The 26,820-nt window shown below is 41.6% G+C and overlaps 1 protein-coding gene across 1 annotated transcript; it reads left to right on the forward strand.

The window, feature by feature from the left end:
- The first annotated feature begins 1,004 nt into the window (after positions 1–1,004).
- kcng4a (potassium voltage-gated channel, subfamily G, member 4a) lies at positions 1,005–26,451 on the forward strand. The gene is made up of 4 exons (XM_051381565.1): positions 1,005–1,527; positions 4,354–5,125; positions 5,226–5,867; positions 24,740–26,451. The coding sequence occupies exons 2-4, from the start codon at positions 5,018–5,020 to the stop codon at positions 25,610–25,612; spliced, it is 1,623 nt and encodes a 540-aa protein (XP_051237525.1). The 5' UTR covers positions 1,005–1,527; positions 4,354–5,017; the 3' UTR covers positions 25,613–26,451.
- Positions 26,452–26,820: the final 369 nt, after the last annotated feature.

The following is a 26,820-nucleotide window of genomic DNA, read 5'->3' on the forward strand; positions in this document are numbered from 1 at the left end:
CAAAAAAGGACATAAAAAAAGGACATCAGTTACAACATTATAAGTACTTATATATTCTTTCAAATAACCTCTATATAAAAATTGCGTCAAGCTAAAAGTTTCTCTTTAAGTTTTTCTCAGCCCCAAGCTTTCTCCAAGTAATTGTGTCACATGTATGCAGCCAACTCAGTCTTCGTGCATCATCCACATTCACAAAAACATTTCTGTTTATAGTATTGTGCAGTTTCCAGTAAAAAGGACGGAAAACTAAAGTTTGGAACTTATTTTCTATACTCTATTGTTTAGACTGCACATTGAACAAATCTTACCAGAGTCCAGAAAATGAATACCAGACATTAACCGGGCGCATAAAGATATTCACTTTTTAGATACAATAAATCAGTGGTTCCCAACCCCTACTAGACCTTCTTGATTTTAAGGCGTGCTAGAAAGCTTAGAAAATATACCACACCGTAAGTCTATATTTAAGCATTTTGTGTAAATTGTCTAATAGAACAATATCCAAGCATCAGGGAGAAGAAAACATGGACTTTGCCTATTAGGTATGTATAATTGTTAAACATCTAAATTGATCCAAATCACTTGTTTTACACAAACTTCTTACTGAGGTCACTATTTGGGTTCATTTTACAGTTTTGAATATAATATGAAATATCCATAACATAAGCAGGGGGTCATCAGTTTACTCAATGATAGAAAATGGGTCCCTTAAGAAAAAGGTTGGGAGCCACTGCAATAAATCACATTATCCTGGTTTATGATGTTTTCTTTAACTACATTATTTCGCCATTTTCAGTTTGTCTTTGCAATCATTTCTGTAAGCATCATGACAGTGTTATGAAATCATTCTGAACTGTTTGTTCAATTTTGACTCTGAGTTGGTGCTTTCCCAGCCCATTCCGAACCAAGCTTTAGTGAGTGAAGGTATATTTGGGAGGTAACCGCGCCCCCTGTTGCGCGTAAAGCGATCAGGGTAGGAAACATGGATGAGAGCGTCTCCTCAGTGTCCTTGAATTTTATATTATCTAAGAGGGAAGGGAGAGATGTCGCGTGAACACTGAGAACCACACTCCCCCTACAGTTCTGGTAAAATGTCTTTAATGTCTCTACTCGGGAGCTCATATACCCTGCTCCCGGTCACTATTGCGCCTGTCTTTACCTTTACGCCTGAACTTGGGTACCGGGAGTCTCCTCTGTTGCGCACCACGGCTCCGACTCCCCCCTCCCCTGCTCCTCCTCCTCCTCCTCCTCCTCCTGCAGCACCACTAACCGAGCTGTAACGGGACACTTTCAGCGCACCAAACCTTTACCTGCTTCCATCTCTGGTATGTTCAGACTCTCTGCGCGCCTTCCACCGGCCTGGATGATGCGGACGCGGGAGAGGTATTCCTGTCTTTGTAACGGCGTTTGGGAATGCTCGTTGACACCCTGATTTGGTGTTGAATGATCGCAGGGACTACGAGGCGACAGAGGGATTTCATACCGAGCTGTTTTGGCCGTCTGGAAATGAGTTCGGGGCTCAGGGTGGTAAGCTGCACTTCATAAGTTACACTGATGCCTGCGGGGGCTTGTGTTTGAAGCTCATATTTGTCAGAAGTTATAATACTGTCACTTTACTTAAAAAGAGGAATGCTGCTGTCTTATCAACACTGCAACATTCAGGATGAGACAAATTGTCAGATGTAGTAGATTTAGTAGCCGTTTCTAAAAATCTGAAAGCAGAATTGTTGCCATTTTTAAATCTATAATATATATATATAATATAATATAGGAAATACACAGCCCTCTGAACAACATTTGGCTTTGTCCCATTATTTGTTTTTCTTCCAAGTCAACTAAACACGATTTGGTTATAATATCTTAATTAATCGCCCAATTTAACCAAGCTTCATTAAAGGTCTATGCTTGATTAGGATGCAATGTAGTTCGGTTAGCTTGTGTGTGTGTGTGTGTGTGTGTGTGTGTGTGTGTGTGTGTGTGTGCACGCTTTTGCAAGTTGGAAGGGGGGAGAGAGAGAGAGAGAGAGAGAGAGAGAGAGAGCAACTCGATCCATATGAGACGCAGGTCCCTCCACCTGCTCCTGGCAAGTGCAGTCACTGTGGACTTGCCCATGAATATAATATAAGCTGTCTGACTGCATGCTGAATACAGGATTACCCCATCATGGAAAAGGTCTACATCAATATAAACATAAAGTGCATTTTAAAAAGTAGCCCGTACATTTATTGATTTTTGAGCATGTGCCAACTTTCATATAAGTTTGATTTAGTTCAATAGCACTTTTGAGATCTTTACAGTCAATTCGTCTTGCAAAAATGTCCACCTTCACGTGTAATTAAACACCCTTAAAACACCTAATAAAAAGCTGAGTTTACTTTCCACCTCCTCGGATGTCCTTCCTCCCCTGCCTGTCATTTGTGTCCAGTGGAGAACCAAAGGAGGTCGAGCAAAACTGGTGACAGCAGTGTGCTGCTAAAAACACCTCCTTCAATTAACTTTCCACTAAGAAAAAGCAGCCACATCCACAGGGAGTACAAATCGATTAATAAATAGTTTATCATGCTCTCCTGCCTCTGTGAGGTGGAAATGAAACACCAGCATCGTGACAGAAGTGATTTATTGGTTCCTCTAGTACAGGATCCTGTCCTCCTGGATCTGAATTAGTGACGCATGTTGGTGCGGTACAATGCTTCAAATTGTCTGCACTGTCCAGTCATACATTCAGTAAGCCTGTGGTTACTGTAGAAAGATACACTGAGCAGAATAATCTTAATTCTGCTGGTGGCAGTCTTATTTTAAAAAGGCTGTCTGGAGAATAAGACAAACCCACAGCCCTGTTAGACTGTAGGTCTGTATGAGTCTTACAGGACACCACACTGTGCTCACCATCAGGGTGGTGAGTCAGGGGATAGTCACAGTGACAGATGAGTGATGTATGTGTGCAGGGAAATGTGTACCTCTCTGTGTGGTTAGAAATGGGTAGAAAAGTCTGGAATTGACCTTAAAGATTCTGGCTTTTCCAAATTGCTTTGGCATGTGTAGAACATCTATTATAGCTTCATCTTCACAACAGAAGCTGGCAGGAGAAAAGTTCAGGGCAACCACCCAAATCTAAGTCAGCTTTACTGTGAGTAGCTGGATACACGAAGCAACAGAACAATGAATCTCAAAGGATAATTCCAGCTGTTTCAATCTAAGACTCATTCTTTCATCATTTGCCACCGTACAATTCAATACTTAAAACATTCTCACCAACTGCATTTAAAGAGCGGCTTTTATCTCTAAACACTTGAATGTGCTCCTATCTGTCACTGGTAAAATGTGTCTGACTTATACATCAAAACACACCTTCAAAAATGTAGAATTATGCAATCTTTAATGAGATTTAATAATAATAATAAGAATATTAAATAACCCTAGTAACAGCCCATTTTCACTTCATAAATGTTTACATGTCATAACAGCTGTAATTAACAGCATTAAGGATGGCAGGAATGTAGCCTTTATTAAGAATATTAATGACACCTCTGCTTTTAACAGTAAGAGCCCAAAAAAAATCTAAATGTTGGCTGTGAAAAAGACGAGTAGACGTCCACCTCTACTGTTTGCTGGTAGTGGGTCTTCAAGGACCATGGCATGGAGCCTAATTAAATAACTCTGCGGCGGGAATAGAAAAAAAGACAAACTGTACGTTTTTCGCAGTGAACATATGACAAATATAATAGGACCCAGTTTGAAATAAACCACAAGTACTTAAGGCTTTGATACAAGGCGAACCATTCTGGGCAACTGTAACCACTAACAGTGCCAATAAGTTTCAGGGCAATTGTAATGCCAAGAAAAACATTTTGGACCCTGTGTTTCAGTGTCTGTTGCTAGGATTGCTGCCCATCTACAACAGCCAATAACTCACTCTGAGTGTGAAAAATACCACAGACCTGAATGTTCTTTTCTACTGTTAATTCCATGAAGTTTCTAACACCCGTACTAAGTAAATCAGCCAGGCCGTCCTCATTGGATGTTAATTTGAGTGTAAATTCCTTTGCGCTCAGTTCATGTGCGCTGACCACAGTGACTGGCCATTTATAGCAGCAGAGCTGATGTGTCTGTCGGTCTTGTTTCTCACTGAAAGGAAGTGAAAGAGAGGGGTGGAGCCTACAGCACTGCAGTCTCATGGAGGTGTGCTCTCTTTGTGTCTTTCTCACCCATCTCTGTCTTCATACCATCCCTTTCCTGTTATTTGCCCATTCTTGCTCCATATTGTGACACCTGTCTTATTGCATTTCCTTCTAGTTCCATTCTGACATATCTCTCTCTTTCTTCTCTCTCTCTCTCTCTCTCTCTCTCTGTCAGTGCCTGTGTGATGCCACATGTCTAGGCCCTCCCTAATCCTGCTGCGGCGACACAGAGGATCCCCCTCAGTCCCTGGACACCTCAGTGCTACACATTCAGCTCCTTGACTCATCTAGATCATCCTCTGCAGCTATCAGCCACTGATCAATCCTAACTCTCTCTATTCAGGCTTTCCTTTTCCAGACTCTCGCTTCAGACTGGGATTACTTACTGATCTGATGCTGAATCCTGATACGCCAACTGAGTCTATTGTGGACCTCTGACAGCAATGTCAAAACTGACCCACATCCAAATGTGACAACAGGTTTCCTGACACTCCTCATTCCTCTCATTTCTGGGTTTTTGCTCTGTTGGTTGGAAGCCAAAGCCATAGCTCATCTGTCGCTGAGGAAAAAAAACTCCTTGTTATGAGGGGTTCTGAGACCAAAAAGACCGAAAGCTACAGCCGTTTTTATGCTCAGCTTGTCTACAGGACCTGGGCAGTGGCAGGACAGCTTTTCTCATGTGCAAATTTTAACTTAAGTTGCTGGAGGCTACGGCACAGAATACACTGCTGTGTCCTGAGACTGAAAAATTGAGCTTGGTGCAATCCGTATACTTCTTCTGTTTTCATTACGTGGTCTGAGCTGCCCAGTCCGGAGCAGCGCGTTTTCCAGATGCTGCAATGCCCATCATCAGCAACGCCAACCATGACTTCAGCAATCTGTCCGTCAGCGATGACAGCAGTCTTGATCGCATCTTCACAGAGATCCCGGAGACCGAGACCATCAAGGTATGAATAAGATTGTCATTGTGGTCAAGTTTTAGACAATTGTACTTATTTCAGATGCAGCTGTTAAAGCATTGAAGCTTTACGTTGTTTTTTTACCCAGGGTGTGCACTACCAGAGGGCTCAGTTCATCCGTCGGCCAGAGGACCTTTTGTCCGTCGACCACGCCCTGCTGGCGGTAATCAACGTTGGGGGAAACCGATACACCTTCCCCTGGAGCACCCTGGAGCAATTCCCCCTCACACGACTTGGACGACTGTGTGGCTGCCAGTCACCTGAGGACATCGCCAGTGTTTGTGACGACTATGATGAAGCCTGCAAGGAGTTCTTCTTCGACCGCTCACCATCCGCCTTCCGTGTCATCCTCAACTTCTTGGCCGCAGGGAAACTGCGCCTGCTGCGAGAGATGTGCGTCCTCTCCCTACACGATGAGTTGACCTACTGGGGAGTGGAAATGGCGTACATGGAGCGCTGCTGTAAGAGGAAGATGTACACACGCATCGAGGAGGTGCACGAGTTGGAGCGGCGTGAGGAGGAGCGCAGGCAGAGAAACGCCATGCAGCGTGAGCCGGTGGAGGAGACAAGGTACCGAAAGGTGATGAACTGGCTGAGAGATATGGTGGAGAATCCTCAATCTGGCTTACCAGGGAAGATCTTTGCCTGCATGTCGGTGGTCATGGTTGTGGTGACTGTCGTCAGCTTGTGTATCAGCACCATGCCAGACCTCAGAGAGGAAGAGGACAGGGTGAGTGAACCAGTGTGTTTGCATGTTGTGAATGTAGCTGCTATCAGACCAGGGCCCTGAACCGAAGTCAAAATAATACAAATTAACCAATTAGAATACTTAAACTTGAGACTTTTTGTAGTAAGATGCTTACAGTGATGCTATCTGTCTGTGAAGAGACAGCTACTATCATTCACACCGCTCATGATCTCACTCTGTCTTGTCTGTTACTTCATGATTACTGTCTAACCCTGTCTTTTAACAGTGAAAAACAGTTAGATTCAGTCTAACTGTATGCTCATTTAGGCATCCAACACTAACTTTATGAGTGAGAAAAAAAAAAGTGAGAGTTTTGTTTTATTAATTTCAGATCGAGGCAGGCAAAAAGTCAGGCTTCGAAATTCTCAAATATAAAAACTCCCTGTCGTCACAACCTCTTAAATATCCCTGTGGGATGCTGCTGTTTGTGTGTGTTGGCCATGCCAGTCCTGTGATCTGTGTCTACCCATAGCAGCGTGGGATAATGAAGCCAGAGCTGCTCACTGAGGCCTGTCCAGTATCTGTCAGTAAACACTGGGGAATAATGAAATGGGCTCACTATATCTCACAGAAAAAGACACACGCACATGTACAAATGTGCACATCAATAGACATACTTACAGTTGCACAAATTTGCACATGTCAAAACACACATTCACTGGCAGTCACATGCCTACACACACACACACACACACACACACACACACACACACACACACGGTCACATACACATACAATAGTAATGAACTCATCCACTGTAACCGATACGGCTCTCTTTGAATTTTGCACACATTTACTCTTGAGCCTTCTGTTCCCTTCTAACTCAAATTTTACTGCAGCGTATACACGGTTCAGTTGCAATCAGTTGCTCTTAAATAAGAAATGGTATGCATACATGCATCTTATGTGTGTTCAGAGACTGGCTGCTGCAGGAAAACACACCTGTTTAGCAGCTGTTAAGAGGTCATCAACAGCACCACCACCGTATTGATTTTGATATGAGCAGTCACAGGCAGCCAAAGGATGAAGTGCAGGAGGGTGTGATACTGGAGAATTTAGGAGGCGGAGGAGAGCGCTGGTTGTAGAATGCTTGATGATTTGTAAAGGATGAAGAGAGGATTTTAGGAGCCCTGCCAAGATGAGTCTAGTAGTTGGTGACAGTCATAGGAACTTAGATGGAAGAGCTTGGCCACAGGATTGGACAGAGTCCCTGGGTCTGATTCACTGAGTGCTATAAACCTGCATGACAGGGTGATGTCTTTGATATCGACTTTTTACAGCATATGATAGGACAAATCAGCAAGAATTAGCCTATAGGGAAAAAAGCACAGTGGAATCAGATGCTACTGTAGATTTATTTTCTGTGCAACGATAAGGAGATAAAAGAGTCATATACACAGCAGGATTCACAAGCAATCCAATACTCCAGCAGCAGAAGCAGAGACACAATACGTGTTGCTGTATGCAAAGAGATTGTATTTCCTGTCCATGTATAGTATCATAATTATATTTCTGATGTAAACAGGAAGTTGGGCTTTCCTTTTTGTAAATCTTTCAGGTAAACACAGTAGCAGAGACAGTGGAGCTCCATGGAAGAAATCAAGCTGTCCTCAGGGGTCAGTACACTCCTCAGAGGCCAGCTCACTTCCTAATCACACACACACACACACACACACACACACACACACACACACACACACACACACACACACACACACACCCACACCATTAGCATAGTGTATCGATTCCTGGCACCCGTGTTTCAGTTTTATGAAACTTAACACTGCAGTGTGTATGTGTTTTTTTTTATATATTGTTGTATCCCAGTTCTCCATGCCTTGTGAGGACCTTGTGGATTGTAAGAGCATCGTTGGTGTGTGTGTGTGTGTGTGTGTGTGTGTGTTACCTTTCACTGCTTTGTGAGGGCCTTGTAGGGTTATAGGGTTGTAGGACATTTTAGTTTAGCTTGTTCATCCAAGCATTTCTTTGCATGTCAATCAATGATCATTCTTGGAAATAGGATGGCAGCACCTTCCAAAAGTAAACAAATCCATCTGCTACTTTCATTGTTTTTCTCTCTGCATGCTCCTGAGTTTCAAACTATTCTCGTGTGTTCAGCTACTGAACTGTATCCAGTGTCCGGCTAGCCTGCCCAGGCAGGAGCAGCAGGACTCCTGTCATCTTTAATTCACATGGCCCTGCTGTTTGTCTCTGTCTCTGGTCTGCTTTTTGCTGGAGTGGGCCAAAATTCCCTTGTCCACTCATTATTCATCCTGCTTCTCTGCTGGCCGTGGTTTGGGTTAAGAGTGTGAAAGAAGAGATAAAGTAAGTGGAAGATGGAGGATGAGGACAAATAGAGGATATGTCTGAGATGGAAAGATGGAGTGAAAGAATATGCTTCTGAGAGAGAATTAAAAAAGGGGGAAGGATGAACGTGAGTTCTCTTGGAAAGAAAAGCAAGAGAAACAGTGTTTCATTTTCTCCTCCTCCTGCTCTCATCTGTCTATGTCTACAGTATGTAATGTGTTTCTGGCTGTCCTCAGTTGATCCCCTCTATCAAACAGTATATCACCATGAACTAAATGCTTTGGGAGGGGCCTTTTATCTTACAGCTCAGTTTCAAGCTCACTGATAATAACCACTCCATCATTCCTCCATCCCTTGCTATGGGTGCGCAGCTCTACACTGTATAAGTGCTCTGCTCTTTATGTAAAAAGTATATAATTCAGGAGCCACTATTATTCCTTCAGGGTGTGTACAGTTGCAACATTTTGACAGGAAGCACAACCTCCCCTGATGTGTTTCAGAAATGCAAATGGATGTTGGATGTTTTTGGGGAAACTCATGTGTTGTATGGCATCAGTAACCAAGATGACCATAGTTCCAGAGTTGCAGAAAGGTGTACATATGCAGCTTTGCAATAAGCTGGGAGCGAAAATTCTGAGAGGCTAGTACTGTATTCACCATTTCAATGCCAACCTAGACTGAACTATTTTCTTTCTGGTCATGGCACATATACTGTATGTCTCCTTACTCAGGGCCAGACAGAGCACATTTGGTGCATTATGCAAGCTTCCCCTGGCGCCCAACGTTGCTGAAGCTATAGTAACTGGTTAAGTGGCACTGATCCGGGAGCAATACACAGGTTTCAGGTACACTCTGATGAACACTTTCAGGGTGCAATTTTGGGTAGTGCCCAGACTGGGGTCCCTAGCAAAAGGAGGAATATAATATTTTAACTTTAATTTTTAAATTGGCCATTTTTATTGATTGCAATTTATAGTGATCCCAGTTTAATCGGTTGGCTTTGAAGACTTTATAATCTTGAAACCTAAAAGGTTTAGTACTCAAACTGGGGTTCTATAGTCTATTGTGAATTTATTGTGGTAGTCCTCGACATGAAAAGGTTTGGGAACGTCTGCCCTATAGGCGACCACCTATGTCGCTTCTAGAAAGCACCACACCATCTTAGCTCAGCATCGCACTTTGCAGTGGGCATATCCAGTAGTTCTGAATTTCTACTGTAATTACGGTCCTAACCCAGCACTGACCAACTAATCTCTGGCAGGATAGCAACAGTGTTTAGACTGAAAAGAACAGGGTGTATGCAGTTTAGAACTCTCTCTGGAAAGCAGCGGGTTTCAGCACACATTGATAACCTGCCTGAGTTTACATCTTGATGCTGTTCAAATGTCAAACATCCACCAAAGACACTTACTTCCTTTGCACACCTATCTGAGCTTAACTTTCCAGCAAAGCAGCAACTTTCTCTGCATTCCTTTTCATTCATTTACCGCATATACATCAAAGTGTTTTACTCTCAGAGTGTCGCTCAGATTCATGTCTTTAATATTCTCGCCGGGTGATGGAGTATTTTCAGACAGCCTCATCAGATTTGCTCTCCTTTTCCTAATTCAGCTGTACTCTGGCCTGGGGAGTAATTGAAGTGGCCATTTTATGTCCTTAATGCCATAAATTGGAGTGGGATTTGCTGTTCAATAATTACGTCCCAGGGCATCAATCACAAGTATCTGGAGAGAGGGCGACAGAGAGAGTGACGGAGAGAGGGGGAGACAGCAGAGTAGCAGACTGCATGACTAAAGCTTCAGACTGTGAGTTTGGACACTTTCTTTCATCGACTATCCACTTGCTCTCAAGCAGAGGCTTGTCAATAATGTTACTGAACCATCAAACCTGTCTGGGCAAGTGATTATAGAGAGGGCAGATGGGTGTGTGATTTCTTATTCTATTAAGAGACAAAAAAAGAAAGAGAGAGAGAGAGAGACAGAGTGAGACAGAGATAATGTGTCTTGTGACGTCTGAAGGGAAGATAAGGTAATTCTTTATATTAAAGGGGAGGAAGGAAATAGAGGAGACTGGGTTGTGGGGAAGGAGTGGAAGATAACAAGAGAACAGAGGAAGAGGGGAGGATGTAAACACTAAACCAGCCATGAAGCCTTCTCTCTCTCTCTCTCTCTCTCTCTCTCTCTCTCTCTCTCTCTCTCTCTCTCTCTCTCTCTTCGCTCTCTCTCTCCTTTCTCTCCCTCATCTTTTCTTCCAGAGGAGCTACTCGAAGTTTAAAGACTGTCTGAAACACAGCGATATTACCTGGGTGCACTGGGGACACACATAAACAGAGCGGGCACAAACGTACGCACACACATCCTCCCAAGACATGCACGTACATTCGTGGCTTACTTTGTACATAGTGACATTTTAAAGAAAACACAATCAATAATGGATCTATTGGCAGGAAATTGAATATATATTCATAAGTATGTTTCCATTAATGTATAATGACCTGAAAATAAGAATCATTGTTTTCGTTACCTTAGGATGAGCAGTTTGTGTTTTTCACTGACATACCAAACACTGCCTCTATAAGTTTCACAGCCACCATAGTCCACTAGATGCAGCTAAATCTTACACACTGGTTCTTTCATGTACCAATATACAATCAAAAATTAATTTCAAGACATGAAGTAGCCTGTAGACTGTTCTGCGGGCATGGGAAAAAATAGATTTACATTTGGTCTATTCGGAAGAACAGACAAAACAAAAATAAAATTGAGCATTGTTACAGTGAGATCACAAGAGAATGTGTTTTTTTCCTGATCTGAATGAATCAGTAAAGGCTCAGCACAGGATTTTACTTCATCATGAGGACAAAAGTCTAATTCTGTAATCTTGACAAGCTGCAAAAACAGCCTTTGTTGTGGTCACAAAATCATCTTTTCACGATCACTGGAAAACAAGGTTTGTTTTGTCGGGATCAAACAAAGCACAAGAAACTGCATGCATGTCATCTGCGGCTGTTTATACTACATGAACATTGGGAAAGTTAAAAGTGATTTGTGAAAGTGACAGTGCATTTGCCGCAGAGGCTAAAGAGGATTTTCAGAGATAGATTACCTGCAGTGTAGCATTCTACATTTTACATTACAAACCCTATTGTCATTAAGATACAGTCAGTTCATGTTATAGTGTGTAATCATATTGAATCTGTTAAAAGACCTTCCACTCTCGTCATGTTTAACAGAGCTACAGTGATGGAGTATGAATGTTAGAGCCTGGAGCAATAACCTGGAACCAATCACTGTCAGGAATAGAGTGTAATTTACATGCAACACTAAAGGTTATTCATTAATAAAATAATCACCAAGCTTCCTCTGAGAAAGGTAACCCAAATTTTCTAGGGTCTTCGACTGGTAAGGATGATACTTTGAGCTTGCAGCCTGAACTTGTTAGGTCCTATATTAGGTCACTTACAGAACATATTTTATAGCTGTTTAAAGAAGGTCCAGTGTGTAACATTTCGGAGGATCTATTGGCAGAAATGTAATATAATATTCAGAGGTATGTTTTCATTTGTGTATAGTCACCTGAATACTGAAGGAATCTACTTCCATGGAGTCCGTCATATTGAACTACCATGTTTCTACAACAGCCCAGAATGGACAGACCAAACACTGGCTGTAGATAGGGCCTTTCACAAATTTCACAGCCACTGTAGTTTCTCTCTCTCTCTCACTCACACACACACACACACACACACACAGATCATCAAATATAGAGGCAAGCAGTGTTCAGTCAGTTGCAATGTGCAACTTCACAACTACAAAACCACAATATCCTACACACTGATCCTTATTGATTACTGTTGATCCCAGGGAGTTTTCTGATTTGCAGTACGGGACTTACAGTAATCTGATACGCAATACACATGAAAAAATAAGAACATTGAATGACCAAGAAGGGCCTTATCCTTTGCTATGATAGATTTGTTTGTCTCCCTACAGCCAGAAACTCAAAACAGAGTTTTTTCCCTTATCTGTCATTTTGCACCAATGTCCGCCTCCACTGAGAGTCATTTGGAAAAAGATCAAAGTGTTGGCTGTGATAAAATCTCAGAAGAATTTCTGGTTATGCGTGCGTGTCTTGTGCTTCTGAACTGTGCAGAATTGCATTATGTGAATCAACAAAGCCAGTTTCCACATTTGTTGACTGTGAGGGGGAGTTGTGATTTGGTGTCCAAAATTTTTAACTCTGGACTTGGAAGCATGAATGGATTTCCCCTGCAGCCCAAAGCAACACAGCCAACAGTCTGATCTGTGAAAAAAAAAGAAAAGGAAAATTGTGGATTCCTAGCATGTCATTTTATTTAAGCTAATTTACTTAATTCCACACCTGAGAGGTGAAACACATACTGTAACAGGAGATACTAAAAACAGGAAAGCTTTAAATGACTCAGTTTGTGTATGTGTGTGTGTGTGTGTGTGTGTACACTCTCTTTGTTTTTCTCCACACAGAGTCAGCTTGCTACATCTGCTGAGCAGAGAAGACAAAGCACCATCATCAATCACGAGCCTCGTTCAAATGTGTAACAACAGTGCCACAAAATTAAGAAGGCATTCTTCATGTGCCACATTTTTACTTTCCCCTAGTCATAATTTAAACCTCCATTAAATGAACACAAATGGAGCATAAATGGGTGTCCGAGTCTGTAAACTTTGTTGGCTCAGCAGGGCAAGACTGAGGCTGGCAGTCAGTCAGGGCGACTATAAGTCAAAGAAAGTAAATAAGACTTTAGGCATGCTAGTGGATGGAGAGAGCATAAGAGAGAGGACAAAGAGAGAGAAAGAGAAAAATAGAGCAGATGCAGAAAAGAGAGGGGTGGTAAACCCATTGGCAACTAGAGTATTCAAAATGTCTCACAGAGTCAGAGGGAGCTGACCTTACAGCAGCTGCAGATGACCTTATCCTCAGAACAGAGATAACGTAAAATAGACGATTCAAGATGAATAAAAAAAGAATGTTTGAATGCATTCCACAGCTTTAAAATTCTGCTCAGTTCTTCTTCCTCCAACAGGTCTCCAGTTACAACTGTATAGCAGAGATACTGTCTTCTTACACACCCTCAAGCACAGGAGGATCTGTAAATCTTTTTATGCTAATTACCAGACTCGAATAAAGCACTGACACTATATATGTGTGAATGTACATGCACTAAAAATTAGCATGCACATGCATTTTCTATGCGTTTGTCTGAGGGCATGTAAGTATTCTGTTTGACCATATCAGTGTGGAGCAGATTCCATGCCTATTGCAGCCTATCTGCTTATGAACTGTATTCCCTTCTGTCTGATGTGCTGCATGGCTGCCAAGTGGGATTACGGGAGAGAACAGCAAAGTATGAGGTGTTTATCCTGTCCGTGCCAGGATGGAATTGTACAGCATAGCACAGCATAGACGACTGCAGCACAATGCAGTGTGCAGGGAATGTGTTAGTCCTGGAGTTTGTTGCTGACAGTTAAGGTTATTTTATGTGCTTGACAAATTAAAGTTGAGTTTTTAAACAAAATTGGCTTATTCAGATATTCATGATTGGCATTTTTTCAAAGATACTTTTTGCTTTTTTGAAGATCTTTAAGAAAAAAAAAAGCAAGATGTTCATGGACAAAGTCTATAAGAAATGTGTCCTTGGGAGGACTGAAGGCTAGTGGGCTGGATCTGTGTCATCAACAAGACAAGTCTTAAATTGAAAATTTACCACCAGGACTAGAACCATCACACAGCCACCAACGTGAATAAATGGTAATGAAAAACTTGGGAAAGTTGGATGATATGATTTACACAGTCAGTTACCATCATGTACCTTGTAAATATGACCGGGTCTCCTGATTTATGATGACAAACACATGAATGCACCATAAAACAACTGGACTGGGGGGAAAGGAGACACAGTTGGTGTCCTCCAAATCTTCTGCAAAAGGCTGAAGTGACGAGCTTGTTGACCCATCACAATATATTTTCTCCTGAACATCAGACATGGTACATAAATTGTCATTGATCAGGATGTCTGTAGACACTACTTGCTTCTTATTGGAAGAAGGGCTTAAAAGAATAAAGAACGAGCTAGAGAACTAATGAATTAGTCTAGGGAATTATTTTCAGAGATGCTTTCCATCTAGAAAGCTTAAGTACCTGTACATACAGTTTTTTTTTCCAGTGTCTCCAGTCTGACTTTGAACCACATAATTCAAAGCTCATTTTGCCTAAATACAAAAAGACATTTTAAGTTCTCATTCTAAGGCAATTCTGTTGTTAAGTGTCCTCCCTTACAATGTGGGAGCCTCTTTTCAAACAATAATTTCACAGAGAAAAAATAATAGGACCAACAGACTCAAGAACTCCTTTGTCCCTCATGCCATCATACTCTACAACACCTCACTCGGGGGGAGGAGGAAATAGGGTAAGGAGGACAGAAGGGAAGGAGTGGTAGCCACTCACTGTGCAATAATAATCTACTCATACATACCTGGACACTCTTCTTCTTCTTTTTGTGCAATAACTTAATCCACTAAGTGCAATAATTTAACTTAACTGCTAATTTGTGCTAATGTAATTTATGTCATTTATCCACTGTATAATAACATCATACCATATACAGTCCTTTATATTTATCTCTGTTTATCTATAGTTATCCTCTACACAGTTCTCTACATTTATTTTATTTGATTTTATTAGTGTACTTCTATCTCTACTTTCTATATTTAGCTAAGAGTTTATTGCTTATCTTATACTGTATTATTTTATTTTTATTTTTTTAAGTGTTTTGTAAGCTGCTGGAAATCCAATTTCCTTGAGGGAGTCGTCCCAAAGGGATCAATAAAGAGAAGTCTAAGTCTCTAAGTCTAAGTCTAATGAAGACTCAGGTTTTTTTTATCTCACGACCTGAAATGTGTTAGCTCAATTCAGAGTTGCTGGGAATAAGTAGTTGGACTCTAAACGTATACATTCAAATATGACATATGTGTTTTAGTTAGAAGGATATGCACTTTAAGGGAGGTTAGCAGAACCTTTTGTGGATGTAAGGAAACGGAACACACTGAAAAGAACTGATTTTAATCACAAAACTTTGCTGTTATGCTGATGTGAGCAGGCCATTGAAAGAGCGACAAGGAATACTGCAGCAAGGCGGTTGATATTAAACAGCTCTCTATATACACTCAGGCACTAATTGGTGATTAGGAGCAGCTGTGGAGGCAGCAACAGATCAAGGCTGATTAGCAATGAACCACAGGTGTGCAGGACGAGAGAGCACACTGAGGACGCCTATTGGACAGGTGAGCAATGAGACAGGCAGGGAAACCAGAAACATCATGGAAAAAGGAGGATGGAAAGAAGAAACAGCTGTGGCCACGACATATGAAGCACACACGTGCAAACATAAAGAAACACAGCAGCAGCTCTGTTCCCCTGAGGTTATATACTCGGCAGCAGGTGTCCACCCCTGCAAGGTTGCCATCTCTGGTTTTATTCTGCCTGGAGCTATCGCAAAATCAAACACTCCCCCTTCTCACTGCAGCTCCGCCCCATCATAACTGAAGTCGACTTGCACTGTGCCTCTGCAATCCTACATACACCCTGCAGAGCCATCAACAGATGGATGCTTGTATGTCTTTTTAATCTAATTTTCTGATATGCTTATTGATGCAACAAATTGATGGGACACTTTGTAGTAGATAAAAATTTAGTTTATTTCTTGCACAGTGTCGTGAGAATAACAGCCCATAGGTCCTTTGCTGTGTGTGTGTGTGTGTGTGTGTGTGTGTGTGTGTGTGTGTGTGTGTGTGTGTGTGTGTGTGTGTGTGTGTGTGTGTGTGTGTGTGTGTGTGTGTATACTTGAGTCACTTTGGTAAGTACATTGCTGGTGCAACCTATAACATCTTGAATTATATGAGACACTAAACACTTTAGAATATTGGATGGGAAACTAACATAACAGCATTGAATTGCTTTTACAGCAGTCTGTAGAGAAAACTGGAGGCTTCATTTGATTTGTAGCGTGTGTGTGTATGTAGTTTGTGTGATTGTGTGTTGAAGCTATGTTGCAGATTTACCTTATTTATTTATGATTATGTTGAGACATCATGTATTTTCTGTTGGGAATTATGCTGTTTGTGTTTTGAAAGGTCCTGTGTTCAGATTTTTCTTGTTTTCGTTGTTGTTTTTGAAATAATTATGATGAGGCAAACAATTTTGAACCGCACTACTATGACTCAATTGTACGATATACTATCATTTATTTTCTACTGATAAAAGACCAAATTATTACATAGAGAACATGTGAATGTGTGTTGATTTACTGACAATTGTGTATAAATGTTCTTGTGTAATATCGTTCAATCCCATTTTTGAGTTTTTTTAAAAAGCACCCCCATCCTCATTTTGTATTCAGTGAGAGAGTTCTGGAAGAGAAACCCTAACAAACTGGAAAGCTGTAACATCGTGTGTGTGTGTGTGTGTGTGTGTGTGTGTGTGTGTGTGTGTGTGTGTGTGTGTGTGTGTGTGTGTGTGTGTGTGTGTGTGTGTGTGTGTGTGTGTGTGTGTGTGTGTGTGTGTGTGTGTGTGTGTGTGTGTGTGTGTGTGTGTGTGTGTGTGCGTGCGTGCGTGCAGCCTGACAGATGGAGAATGGAGACTTATGGGGTATGAAGGGAACCCCATGCTTCGGATGTCACCTCATCTTTTCCTCATCAACTGATCTTGTAATCCCTCTCTCCTCTATCCCTCTACACTGCTTAGCCACCTACTCTACCTCCATCTATTCTCATCTTTCCTTTTGTTCTATCCATCTATTTAGCTCCACCTTCCCTGCTTCATTTTTATCCATTACGATGTTTGTGCGTGAACAAGCTGTTGGTCTTTGTCAGTGATAGGATGCTTGGCAGCCTGTACAGCAGCTTTCGATTAAACTGTTCGGATGTGCTCTCACACTTTGTGGTGCTCGGCGTATGGCGTGTCATTGGAGTCAGTGCGCAGTGTGTCTTGGAGGACTGGTTGGCTGTTTGTTTCCCTGTCATCATAATACATATCGAGGACTCTTGTTAATGGATGGATGTGAACAAAACTCATTACATGTGTTACTCTGTGTGCATGTGTGCGTACATGCAGCTATCAGGTCACAGGAGAAGAGCTTAATGATAGGTGGAGGCGTCACATAATACAGGCTCTTTAATAACCCATGACTAGTGAACGCAGTGCTTGATGTGCAGTATTTCAGGTTAAGGCCAGCAGTGTGGCGTTCAACCACACCCCTCATTCTTTCTCTGTCTTCCTGTTTCTCATTCATCCCTTCTCTCCTCTTTTATCTTCTTCTTTCTTGAAGCTTTAGAAGTGAGTGCAAGGTCAGTAAAGCAGCATCGGGAAACACATTCAGCAGTGCAAAGTATGTTCAAGGTCTGCTGCAAGGTAAAGCTGATTGATGGGCAGAATCCTTTCTTCGGTTCCCCTTTCTTCCCAAACCTGTGGATTCGTTAGGATCCTCATGGGGGGCTCTTTTTTTTACCTGATTGCGAGCCGTGGCCCAGAGAGAGAGAGAGAGAGAGAGAGAGAGAGAGAGAGAGACCTGTAGTGTTAGGGACATACTGTGAAAGAGGCAGAGAATCAAATTAAAAGTTAGAACAAAACATCAGGGAGCATTTCTAAGGACAATAATAAAAATTTAAACTCACTGCAGTTTATAGTCATGCAGTAGTTGGCGAAGCACACATCCACATGTCTGTATTTCATTCATAAAACAGTATGGCAGTTGCATATAGGAAAGACAATGGAATGTGGGGCTTTATCTGATCCACAAGTAGAAAAAAAAAACACATTCATAATTCAGAGCTATAGAAGCTTTCTCTTGTCTAACAATAAAGAGACACATTTACACTTCAAACCCGTGGTACACAGAGTGGCCTGCTGTTGAGGCATCCAGCTTTGTCTCAATGTACAGTGATGGGTCACTTGGCAGGCTGTCAACAAGAATATAAAACTCAATTGGTGCAACAAGATGCAGCCAGTAGTAGTCATGGTATGCTTGAATGCTTTTTAGACCAAATTAACTCAAATTAAAGGTCCAGTGTGTTAGGAGGATCTCTTGGCAGAAATTGAATATAATATTCATATGAATATTTTCAGTTTTAGAATGAGATGCTTTCATCTACCAAGGGAGCAACTAAATCCTACACAAGGGTCCTGTAAGAATGACTATTAAACATATTGTGTTTTTCTACTTTCACGAAGCGAAAGGAGCATGCGTTTGTGTTTTCTGTCAGGACTTATTCATATTTAACTACCACATCAGTGAAAGTGTGTGTGTGTGTGTGTGTGTGTGTGTGTGTGTGTGTGTGTGTGTGTGTGTGTGTGTGTGTGTGTGTGTGTGTGTGGCAAAGAGAGGTATACTATATTGCACTAATTTCATCTCTCTGACCATCTGCCCAGCCATTAACAAAAACAGTGACATCAGTGTAACACCCTGAAAATGATCATAATTATGCAATAAATGCCAGATGCTAAATAGAGAGATGACTGAAAACCAACCAATTACACTGCAGAGTCACAGCCAAACATTAGCTCGTCAGTATAGGGGTCATTCAGTATAAGCTGCAATATGGCAAACTGTCTTTATATTCTTAGAAATTTGATTTTGAGGCCCTTTCCACTAAAAGAATATTCACATTGCACTAAGCGTCTCATCTTTTTTCTCCTTCCAAGAACATAAAATGTCACATAAAGGTCTGGAATCCGTTTACATAGAGTTTTACATTTTAGTCAATCTCATTTTTAGCAGTTGCTGAAATCAAAGCTAGCTTGGTTGTTATCAGGACAATCAGTTCGCACAGTTTGTTTAAGAAATGCATTTGCTACAAAGCCATTCCTCTTTTGTGGAGAAGTATAGTATTAATGCCATTGCTTCATACAGTGAAAGGCATAACTTCAGTCATTTGTTATCAGCTTTCCCTTTTTGTCATTTATGACATTTTAGGCCAATTGTACTGCAGTGTGTGAGTAATATTGCTATCTGTGCCAGGTAATTGTTTTTGTACAAAATAGTCCTACTGTAAGATGAGATTTTGATGATAGTCGTAACAGAATCTTACACTTAGTCATGCTACTGTCCATCGATACCTAAAAAGCTACTGAGAAGAAATCTTTAAATGGTCTGTACTTGTAAAGCACCTTTCTAGTCTTCCAGTCACTCATGCCACATTCATATAGTGATGGAAAACACTCATCACAAACAGAAATTACTCCATTTATTTACATTCACACCGTGATGCACAGCAGGAAGAGCCGGGAATCAAACTGCCGACCTTCTGATTAGTGGACGACCCGCTCTACCTCCTGAGTCACAGCTGCCCCCAAAATGTCCCACCTACACTTTACAAATGTACTACTTACTAGATGTTCATCATAATGAGGTGTAACTTCCATTATGGTTGAAGAAAGAATATGCACATTGAAAAGCAGTTCAAATAGTTCAGTGTATGCTCCGGTAGCTGAGAAAAAAAATCACCCTTATTAATTCAAGTAGGCTAATTCAAGGCTTTTGGCCAACCATTATCAAAAGTTGACAAAGCTATGAGATCTACTTTTGTGTGTGTGTGTGTGTGTGTGAGAGAGAGAGAGAGAGAGAGAGAGAGAGAGAGAGAGAGAGAGAGAGAGAGAGAGAGCCTATTTAATCATTTGAACTTGTAGCTTGTTCTTCCGTTTTTTTGAAGACTGACCACCTTCCTTTCTGTTGGATTCTTGGAAACTGAATATATATTTTGTCCAAGAAATTCAAGTTAACAAACATTTGGAAAAAGAACAATCTGTGATAATGATGCTTTTTTCCACATGTGGTCACTTCAGATGTCCCTAGACTTCCATCGTTGCTGAAGTCTTTGTCTTAATTTGACATTGATATGTGTTAATACGGTTGATAATGTGAAACACAGTGTGAGACAGCTGCTGGGGTGAGCAGTGTCTGTGTTGAAAAAAGCTGTCGCTGACATTAGTTCCAGAGAGAGTTGTACAGAGGAGATAAGGTCAGGGAGATATGGGTATTGTGGGAGGTATTGTGTGTGTATCTGTGTGTGTTTGAAGGGGAGTGAGAGACAGAAGTGGAAAGCTTCTAGCTGTAACAAATGGCCTATCATGCAGAGGGTGAGAACGGTGTCGCAAAGCCCTGATGGGCCTAATGTCAGCACAAGAGAGAGAAATAGCAGCGAGGAAGGGAATAAATGAGAGGTAGAGAGTGCACGTGACAGACATAACGTGTGAGCTGTGGGGAGAAAGTGTCTGAAAGATTGATACAGGACGGACAGCCAATCAGAAATCTTAGCAAGACTGGACGTCAGACAGAGACAAAATACTGAATGCAGGCAAGATTTAGGAGGACAAGTGTAAAGGTTAACATTTAGTAAAAGATGTAGCAATTCTGAAGTCTGTGTCTTTTCCTTCTGTAAATGTCCTTCATCTGAGGAACAAATATCCCAGTCCTTCAGACCTTTCAGACAATTCAGTAAGGCTGCATTAATCAATATATTTTATATTACTAATGGATCAAATGCATATGTGTAATGTCAGCGGTGTCACTCATATTAACCCATTGAGAATTATCATCTGGCTCTGAAGTGTCCCTTAACCATCTTTCAATGCTGCAGCCAACCAGCCAGAATAAACTCACTGTATGTTACCTATCCATCACCAAATGGTAGACTTTTAGCATTTAGCAGATAGATATTTCCCCCAGGAGTCAGTGGACACCAAAACTAAAACAGTTAAAAGAAGAGTGAATACTGGTCAGGTCGTGTACTAATGTTGCTTTGTGTCTGCCGCAGCTGTTTGCTACCATGTTCACCTTGAAAACTTCATTAAGTGATACAACGTTTTTGGCCTGTTCTGCTTCCCCCGAGTGGAACTCTCTGTCACCATACACGCATTATTTTTTACCTAAGGTTTTATTTTTACATGAAATTATAATTCACTAACATATAGAGTATAAGGATTTTAAAGCCATTTATGGTTAAGTGTTCATTTTGGAATGAGTGTGCGGTAATGCTGTAATATGTTAAGAAATTGCTTGAATTGTTGCTCATTTATGAAGCATTTTGCAGTCTCTTATATAAAGAAGCACAGACATTTAAATAAAAAAATGTAGAAAGCCATTTGGTGCAATTAAGATGATGGAAAAGCTTAAGTGAAGCACTGACAGAAATATGCTTTAGTAACATGTCTTTGTAGCAAGTGTTTATGCATACTTAGAGTGAAAAATACACCTTTCATAAACTTTAATTGATCTCCAGTGTTATAAGAAAGCTTCTTTTACTGCTTTAAGTCATAAAAAGGCACTTTATTCAATAATTTCCATTTTGCCACTTTGGGAGACATGGCACTCGCTGCTATGATACAGGTTTTGAAGTTTAACAAGCAGCAAGCCACTGGTGTGCCAGTCATTACAAACTTAAAAAATATTAAAACTCATAGAACTGTGATGTACAAATGCTAGTCCCATAGTTTCTGAAGATACGTCAGGAAATGTGGATAAAAGTAACATCTACAATATTTCTATTGAATCGTGAACTTCATGTAGCTTCATTGTATAGTTAGAACAAGTTGGTACTGCATTTACTGTATGTACTTTAAAGCCACTTAAAGATGTTCTAATCCATATTTTTGTATGGACCAAAGGACTACTGGTTCCACGACAGGCCCCCAAACTCCAAACTAGCACCTGATTCTGCCGTTCCCCCCACTTTTAGCATCTTTCAGCTTATTGTTTTGGTTTTAAAGCCTGTAACTTTAATGTTTTTGGTTCAGTTTAACTCTTCTTATCAACCCTGTTTTCAGACTCCGCAAACTCACTGTACACTACCTGCCAAGCAACAGACAACAGACTGACAAAACTTGCAACCACCAGGTGACTGAATGGAGCTTTTAGCATCTTCCCTCAGGAGTTAGTGGAGAGCAAAACAGAGCTGGATGAATGTTAGACTTATTATACTTATATACAGATGCTCAGAAACACAGCTCCAAAAAATGCTAATGCTGCTCCCTGTCATTGTAAATAAGCAACTGTTTGCTAGCAAGTTTGCCTTGTCAGCTTTATAATGTGGACTACTTAATACAGCTTGAAGGGGATGCAAGAGGGAAAACTGTTCATTAATAGGCTAAAATAGGCTGTCGTGGCCTTATGTCGTAGATGGATGCAGAATATATAAGAACAGATACAGACCAGGACCTCTGCTTTTATCACTGCAGTGTAACTTTACTTAACACAGTGGTTTCAGTATGAATGCATGAAGAGAAAGGCAAAACATAATTCCCAACTCAACAATAGCACTGCATATACCGTGCAACACTACAAATTACACAGATGTACGTCACTCTGGAAATAAGTGAAAGGCTAAGAGTCACACTGGGATGAGAATCAGTGAAAAAGGCAGAGAGGACACGAGTGATAGATGATAGCGGGAGGATGAGACACGTGTGTGAAGGATGCATCATGCATAAACAGCGGAGGGAGTTGTGTTTCACTTAAAAGGAACACTGAATGAATGAAGGATTTCAAGCAGAAAGTGCGGGTTGTGAGGGGCAAGCAGAGAATGAAGGATGAGAGGGAGGAAGTCCGGAGAGGGTGATGGAGGAGGAAACGGAATGAGTGATGAGAAGGTGGAGACAGAGGCAGGAGGAGAAAGAGAGAGCGCCAGAGAGAGAAAAGAAGGATGAGGGGGAAGGAAAATAGATGAGACACACAGTAGCAGAGAGATAAATGCAGAGAGTGAACAATGAGGAGTGTGGAGAAAAGGGAGGGAAGCTGATGAAAGGAGTGGCTGAGAGAACACAAATAATGTCCACTTTAATAATATATATCAAGTCATGTGGGCTCATATTCAATCTTATACTGTTACTTTTGTCAAAAAAGTGAAGAATTCTGATGCACTTTTCCTTGTAAAAGGCAGGAAAAATGCAAATCACTCAAAAAAAGGATGGAAGAACATTTTTGATTTGTCTGACAAACATGCCTACTGTACAAAAAATGTATATCTGTTACTGAAGACAGAAAATCCGGAGAAAGAACACAGGATGTTGCCTGAGGAGATAGTCATCCTAAGAAAAACGACATCATCGGGTGTCTCAGCAAGTGCCCAGTAATGAACGATGTTTCCTTTCAAGTGACAAAGACCCCTAGTAGCTGTAAGAATTCCAACTCTTCTTCAAAGGGAGCAAAAGAGGACGTAATGAGATCGAGTAAAGCCAAAATGTTGGTCCTGCTCTGCTTGGTGAATGAAGACTGTGTTGTCCTGGAGACAAACAATATACTTTGTTGTTTAATTTGAAATGAAGTTGCAACCACCGTGGCTAAGTTTGATAGGCTAAAGGTAGTCTTGCGATATCAGACAACCGGAGATCTCCCCACCTACCAATAGTCTGGGGTTGTATTAATACAAGGTAGTTTCTTGAACGGCGGCAATAACAGCTGCTAACAAGCATACACTTCTCTGTAAAGCGGTAAATATATTTCTATTCTCCACACAGCTACTTCTGTCATCTTTTGCGTGTACAAACAAGTGCAACACCTTAAATGCCTTTGAGGAGGGAGTGGCCAAAAATATGCGCTATTATCCCCATTTGTACAATTCATGGTGTCTCGCCTGCCATCTCGGCATGATGGCAGGCTTTTAGCCCCACTTTCAAGTGAGGTAATTTGGGACAGCTATAAACGCTTTTGCCTTCAGACGTTATCGGACGACACACTCGTTTGTTTCAAGCATACCCGGACAAGTTTACTTCAACAAATCATTCTTCTAAGCTCTTTAATGGAACTGTAATTTAAAAACTGACAACAAGAAACACATTTGAAGGATTAAACTAGCTACCTAAATTTCCCCACTAAATTAAACAGCAGCAACAATTATTAGTGGAAATGTAACTTTTCAGTAGTTTTTAGGTATTGGTTGCTGCTTTAGGAATTAAAAAAGACTCAACAATACAATATGTGATTCTAGTTATTTTCTGCAGTGGGGTTTGGAAATGTGAGGAGGAGCAATAAGGGCTAATTTGTAGAAACAGGTAAAGCAACAGAGATAGCTGTGTGATGGCATGGGACAAAGCTTTGAATTAACAGCAGGGTTCTGTACTCCAAAATCACCACTGTATTGTTCATTATTGCATTGCTCTTCTTTGATACTGTAGTGAGAGGGCATGCAAACCTTATTGCTTTCTCTCACCGCTCCCACTGAGTGTCATATTAATCTTTGAAACCTGCCCTAATAAAATAATTGATTGATTGTGTCACTGTGTTATCTATCAGTGCTGCAGCAGTAGCTTTAGCATACTGAGTGACTGTAGCTCATGACTTATTAATGATTACTGAGGGTGATAATCTGACCTCAAGATTTTTGTCTTCTCCCCATCTCACCATGCCTTCCACCCCATCTGTCTTGCTCCCTGTCAAACTCCCGCTCCTCTTATCCTCAATCTCTCTGTCTCTGACTGTCTCTTGCTCCCCCCAACCCCCTCGCCTTCCCTCTCTACCTCAGGGTGAGTGTTCCTCCAAGTGCTACAACATGTTCATCATAGAAACGGTGTGTGTGGCCTGGTTCTCCCTGGAGTTCATCGTGCGGTTCATTCAGGCCCCCAGCAAGCTAGACTTCCTCCGTGGGCCGCTCAACATCATCGATGCCATGGCCATCCTTCCCTACTACGTCTCCCTGGTGGTATCAGAGGAGGATCCAGAACTGGAGCACGAGAGGCCAGGAGGAGGTAAGGGCTACTTGGACAAGCTGGGCCTGGTGTTGAGGATTCTGCGGGCCCTGAGGATTCTCTATGTGATGCGGCTGGCTCGCCATTCTCTTGGCCTGCAGACGCTGGGGCTGACGGTCAGGCGCAGCACCCGGGAGTTTGGCCTCCTCCTGCTTTTTCTCTGCGTGGCTGTCACTCTCTTCTCCCCGCTGGTCCACTTGGCTGAGAGCGAGCTCACGGGCACCCATGACTTCAGCAGCATCCCCGCCTCCTACTGGTGGGCCATTATCTCCATGACGACCGTTGGCTACGGAGACATGGTGCCTAGGTCCATTCCAGGACAAGTTGTAGCGCTGAGCAGCATCCTCAGCGGGATCCTCATCATGGCCTTCCCTGCTACCTCCATCTTCCACATGTTCTCCCGCTCCTACCAAGAGCTCAAGATGGAGCACGACCGATTGTTCAAAGAGGAGTGTGCGGCCGCTGCGGCTGCTGCTGCTGCCTCTGGGGAGCTGCAGGAGGTGGGAGGTGAAGGAGACTCAGCTCCACCTGGGCTGGGATTGCGTCTAGACAAGGATAGCGTGCACTCTCTGGAGTCTCTCGCTCTGTTAGGGAAAGGTAGTGAAACTGCAGGAAATAACAACCACAGCCTGCCAGCAGCAGCTTTCTGAACAGTGCTCACACTGACTGACTCAATCCTAAACTTCCAAGAAGATATGAGTACAGAAATCTCTAATAAAATGACTATTGCTCTAAAGGCCTCACTTCCCACAAGGTTCTGAGGAAGGTATCTGTATTGCATTGGACAAAAGGAGATGAAACAAACAGCATTTCTGTTGCTCTTTGGTCCTGCTAAAAATAACAATAAAAAGTGTGCACACTGTGACTGCACAGAACCTGAAAGACTGAAAACCCTTTAAATTGGACGGTCCAGTTTGTCTGACCAGAAAGCCAATATTAGTAACCGGCTGCTTCCATAAACATGCAATATTCAATCCAAAGTTGCTTTTCCTTCCACTGTGAAAATACTTATAAGCCCAACTGCAACTTTTAGTTTTATTCCTATTACTTTTTAATATGTTGCCTACGGTATGAGCTAAAAAAACTGTCTCATACTGCATACTCTACTTTTATGTCAAGAATTAAAAGATGTGCTCATCTTAGTTTATTTTTTAAAAGCTTGAAGCCATGTTCTGAGAAGAAATATAAACAAACTAATAGTTTGGCCTCTCTCATGTATGTTTGTATGCTTGGACTCAAAGAGGTGATGGTTTCTCTGTTCTCTACCACAAATTCCAGGTAAACTGTTTGAGGATATTGCAGAAGTTATGATCCATATTGTTTTGTTTTTTAAATCAGCTGACAAGGAAATGAAAGAATGCAGAGAAAGAAAAGAGTGTTTGTGTTGGAGAGAGGTTGTGTGAGTGTGAGAGAATGAACGCTAACACCCATGACATGTACTTTGCAACGCTCCAAATAAAAGCTCTCCTAGTAATCTGAGAGAAATCCATTTTCTGGGCTATAGTTTTTTGGTTTGTTCTGGGTATGACAGTCTAATCTCCTTTTCTAGCCTGGGATGCTCAATCAGAGTCCTGCAGCTGAACATTTCTGAGAGAAGAAGAAACAGAGACATCTGTCCAAGTCAAACACACAGATAACTATTCTGTGAACAACAATTCTGTGACAATCCCCTTCTTACATCACCTCCTTGTTTTCATGTACACAATTACACCAGTCTGGAAGGGTGCCATGTGTCTCTACAAATCTGCGGTTTGTAGATGCGGACCATTGGTAAATGAATTTCTGCTTAATGTTACATCTTCAGGTCTGGGATAAACTAATCCTCTCATCCTCTGTCATATCCTGAGGTGGCCTCCAA

Source organism: Dicentrarchus labrax, unplaced genomic scaffold (genome assembly GCF_905237075.1).
Source record: "Dicentrarchus labrax unplaced genomic scaffold, dlabrax2021, whole genome shotgun sequence".
Taxonomy (NCBI): domain Eukaryota; kingdom Metazoa; phylum Chordata; class Actinopteri; family Moronidae; genus Dicentrarchus; species Dicentrarchus labrax.

Excerpts from the sequence above, each read along its gene's own strand:
- kcng4a (XM_051381565.1), top strand. The coding sequence starts at position 5,018 with ATGCCCATCATCAGCAACGCCAACCATGACTTCAGCAATCTGTCCGTC. Across the intron at positions 5,126-5,225 it reads CGGAGACCGAGACCATCAAG|GGTGTGCACTACCAGAGGGC; the intron begins GTATGAATAAGA and ends TTTTTTACCCAG. Across the intron at positions 5,868-24,739 it reads TCAGAGAGGAAGAGGACAGG|GGTGAGTGTTCCTCCAAGTG; the intron begins GTGAGTGAACCA and ends TCTCTACCTCAG.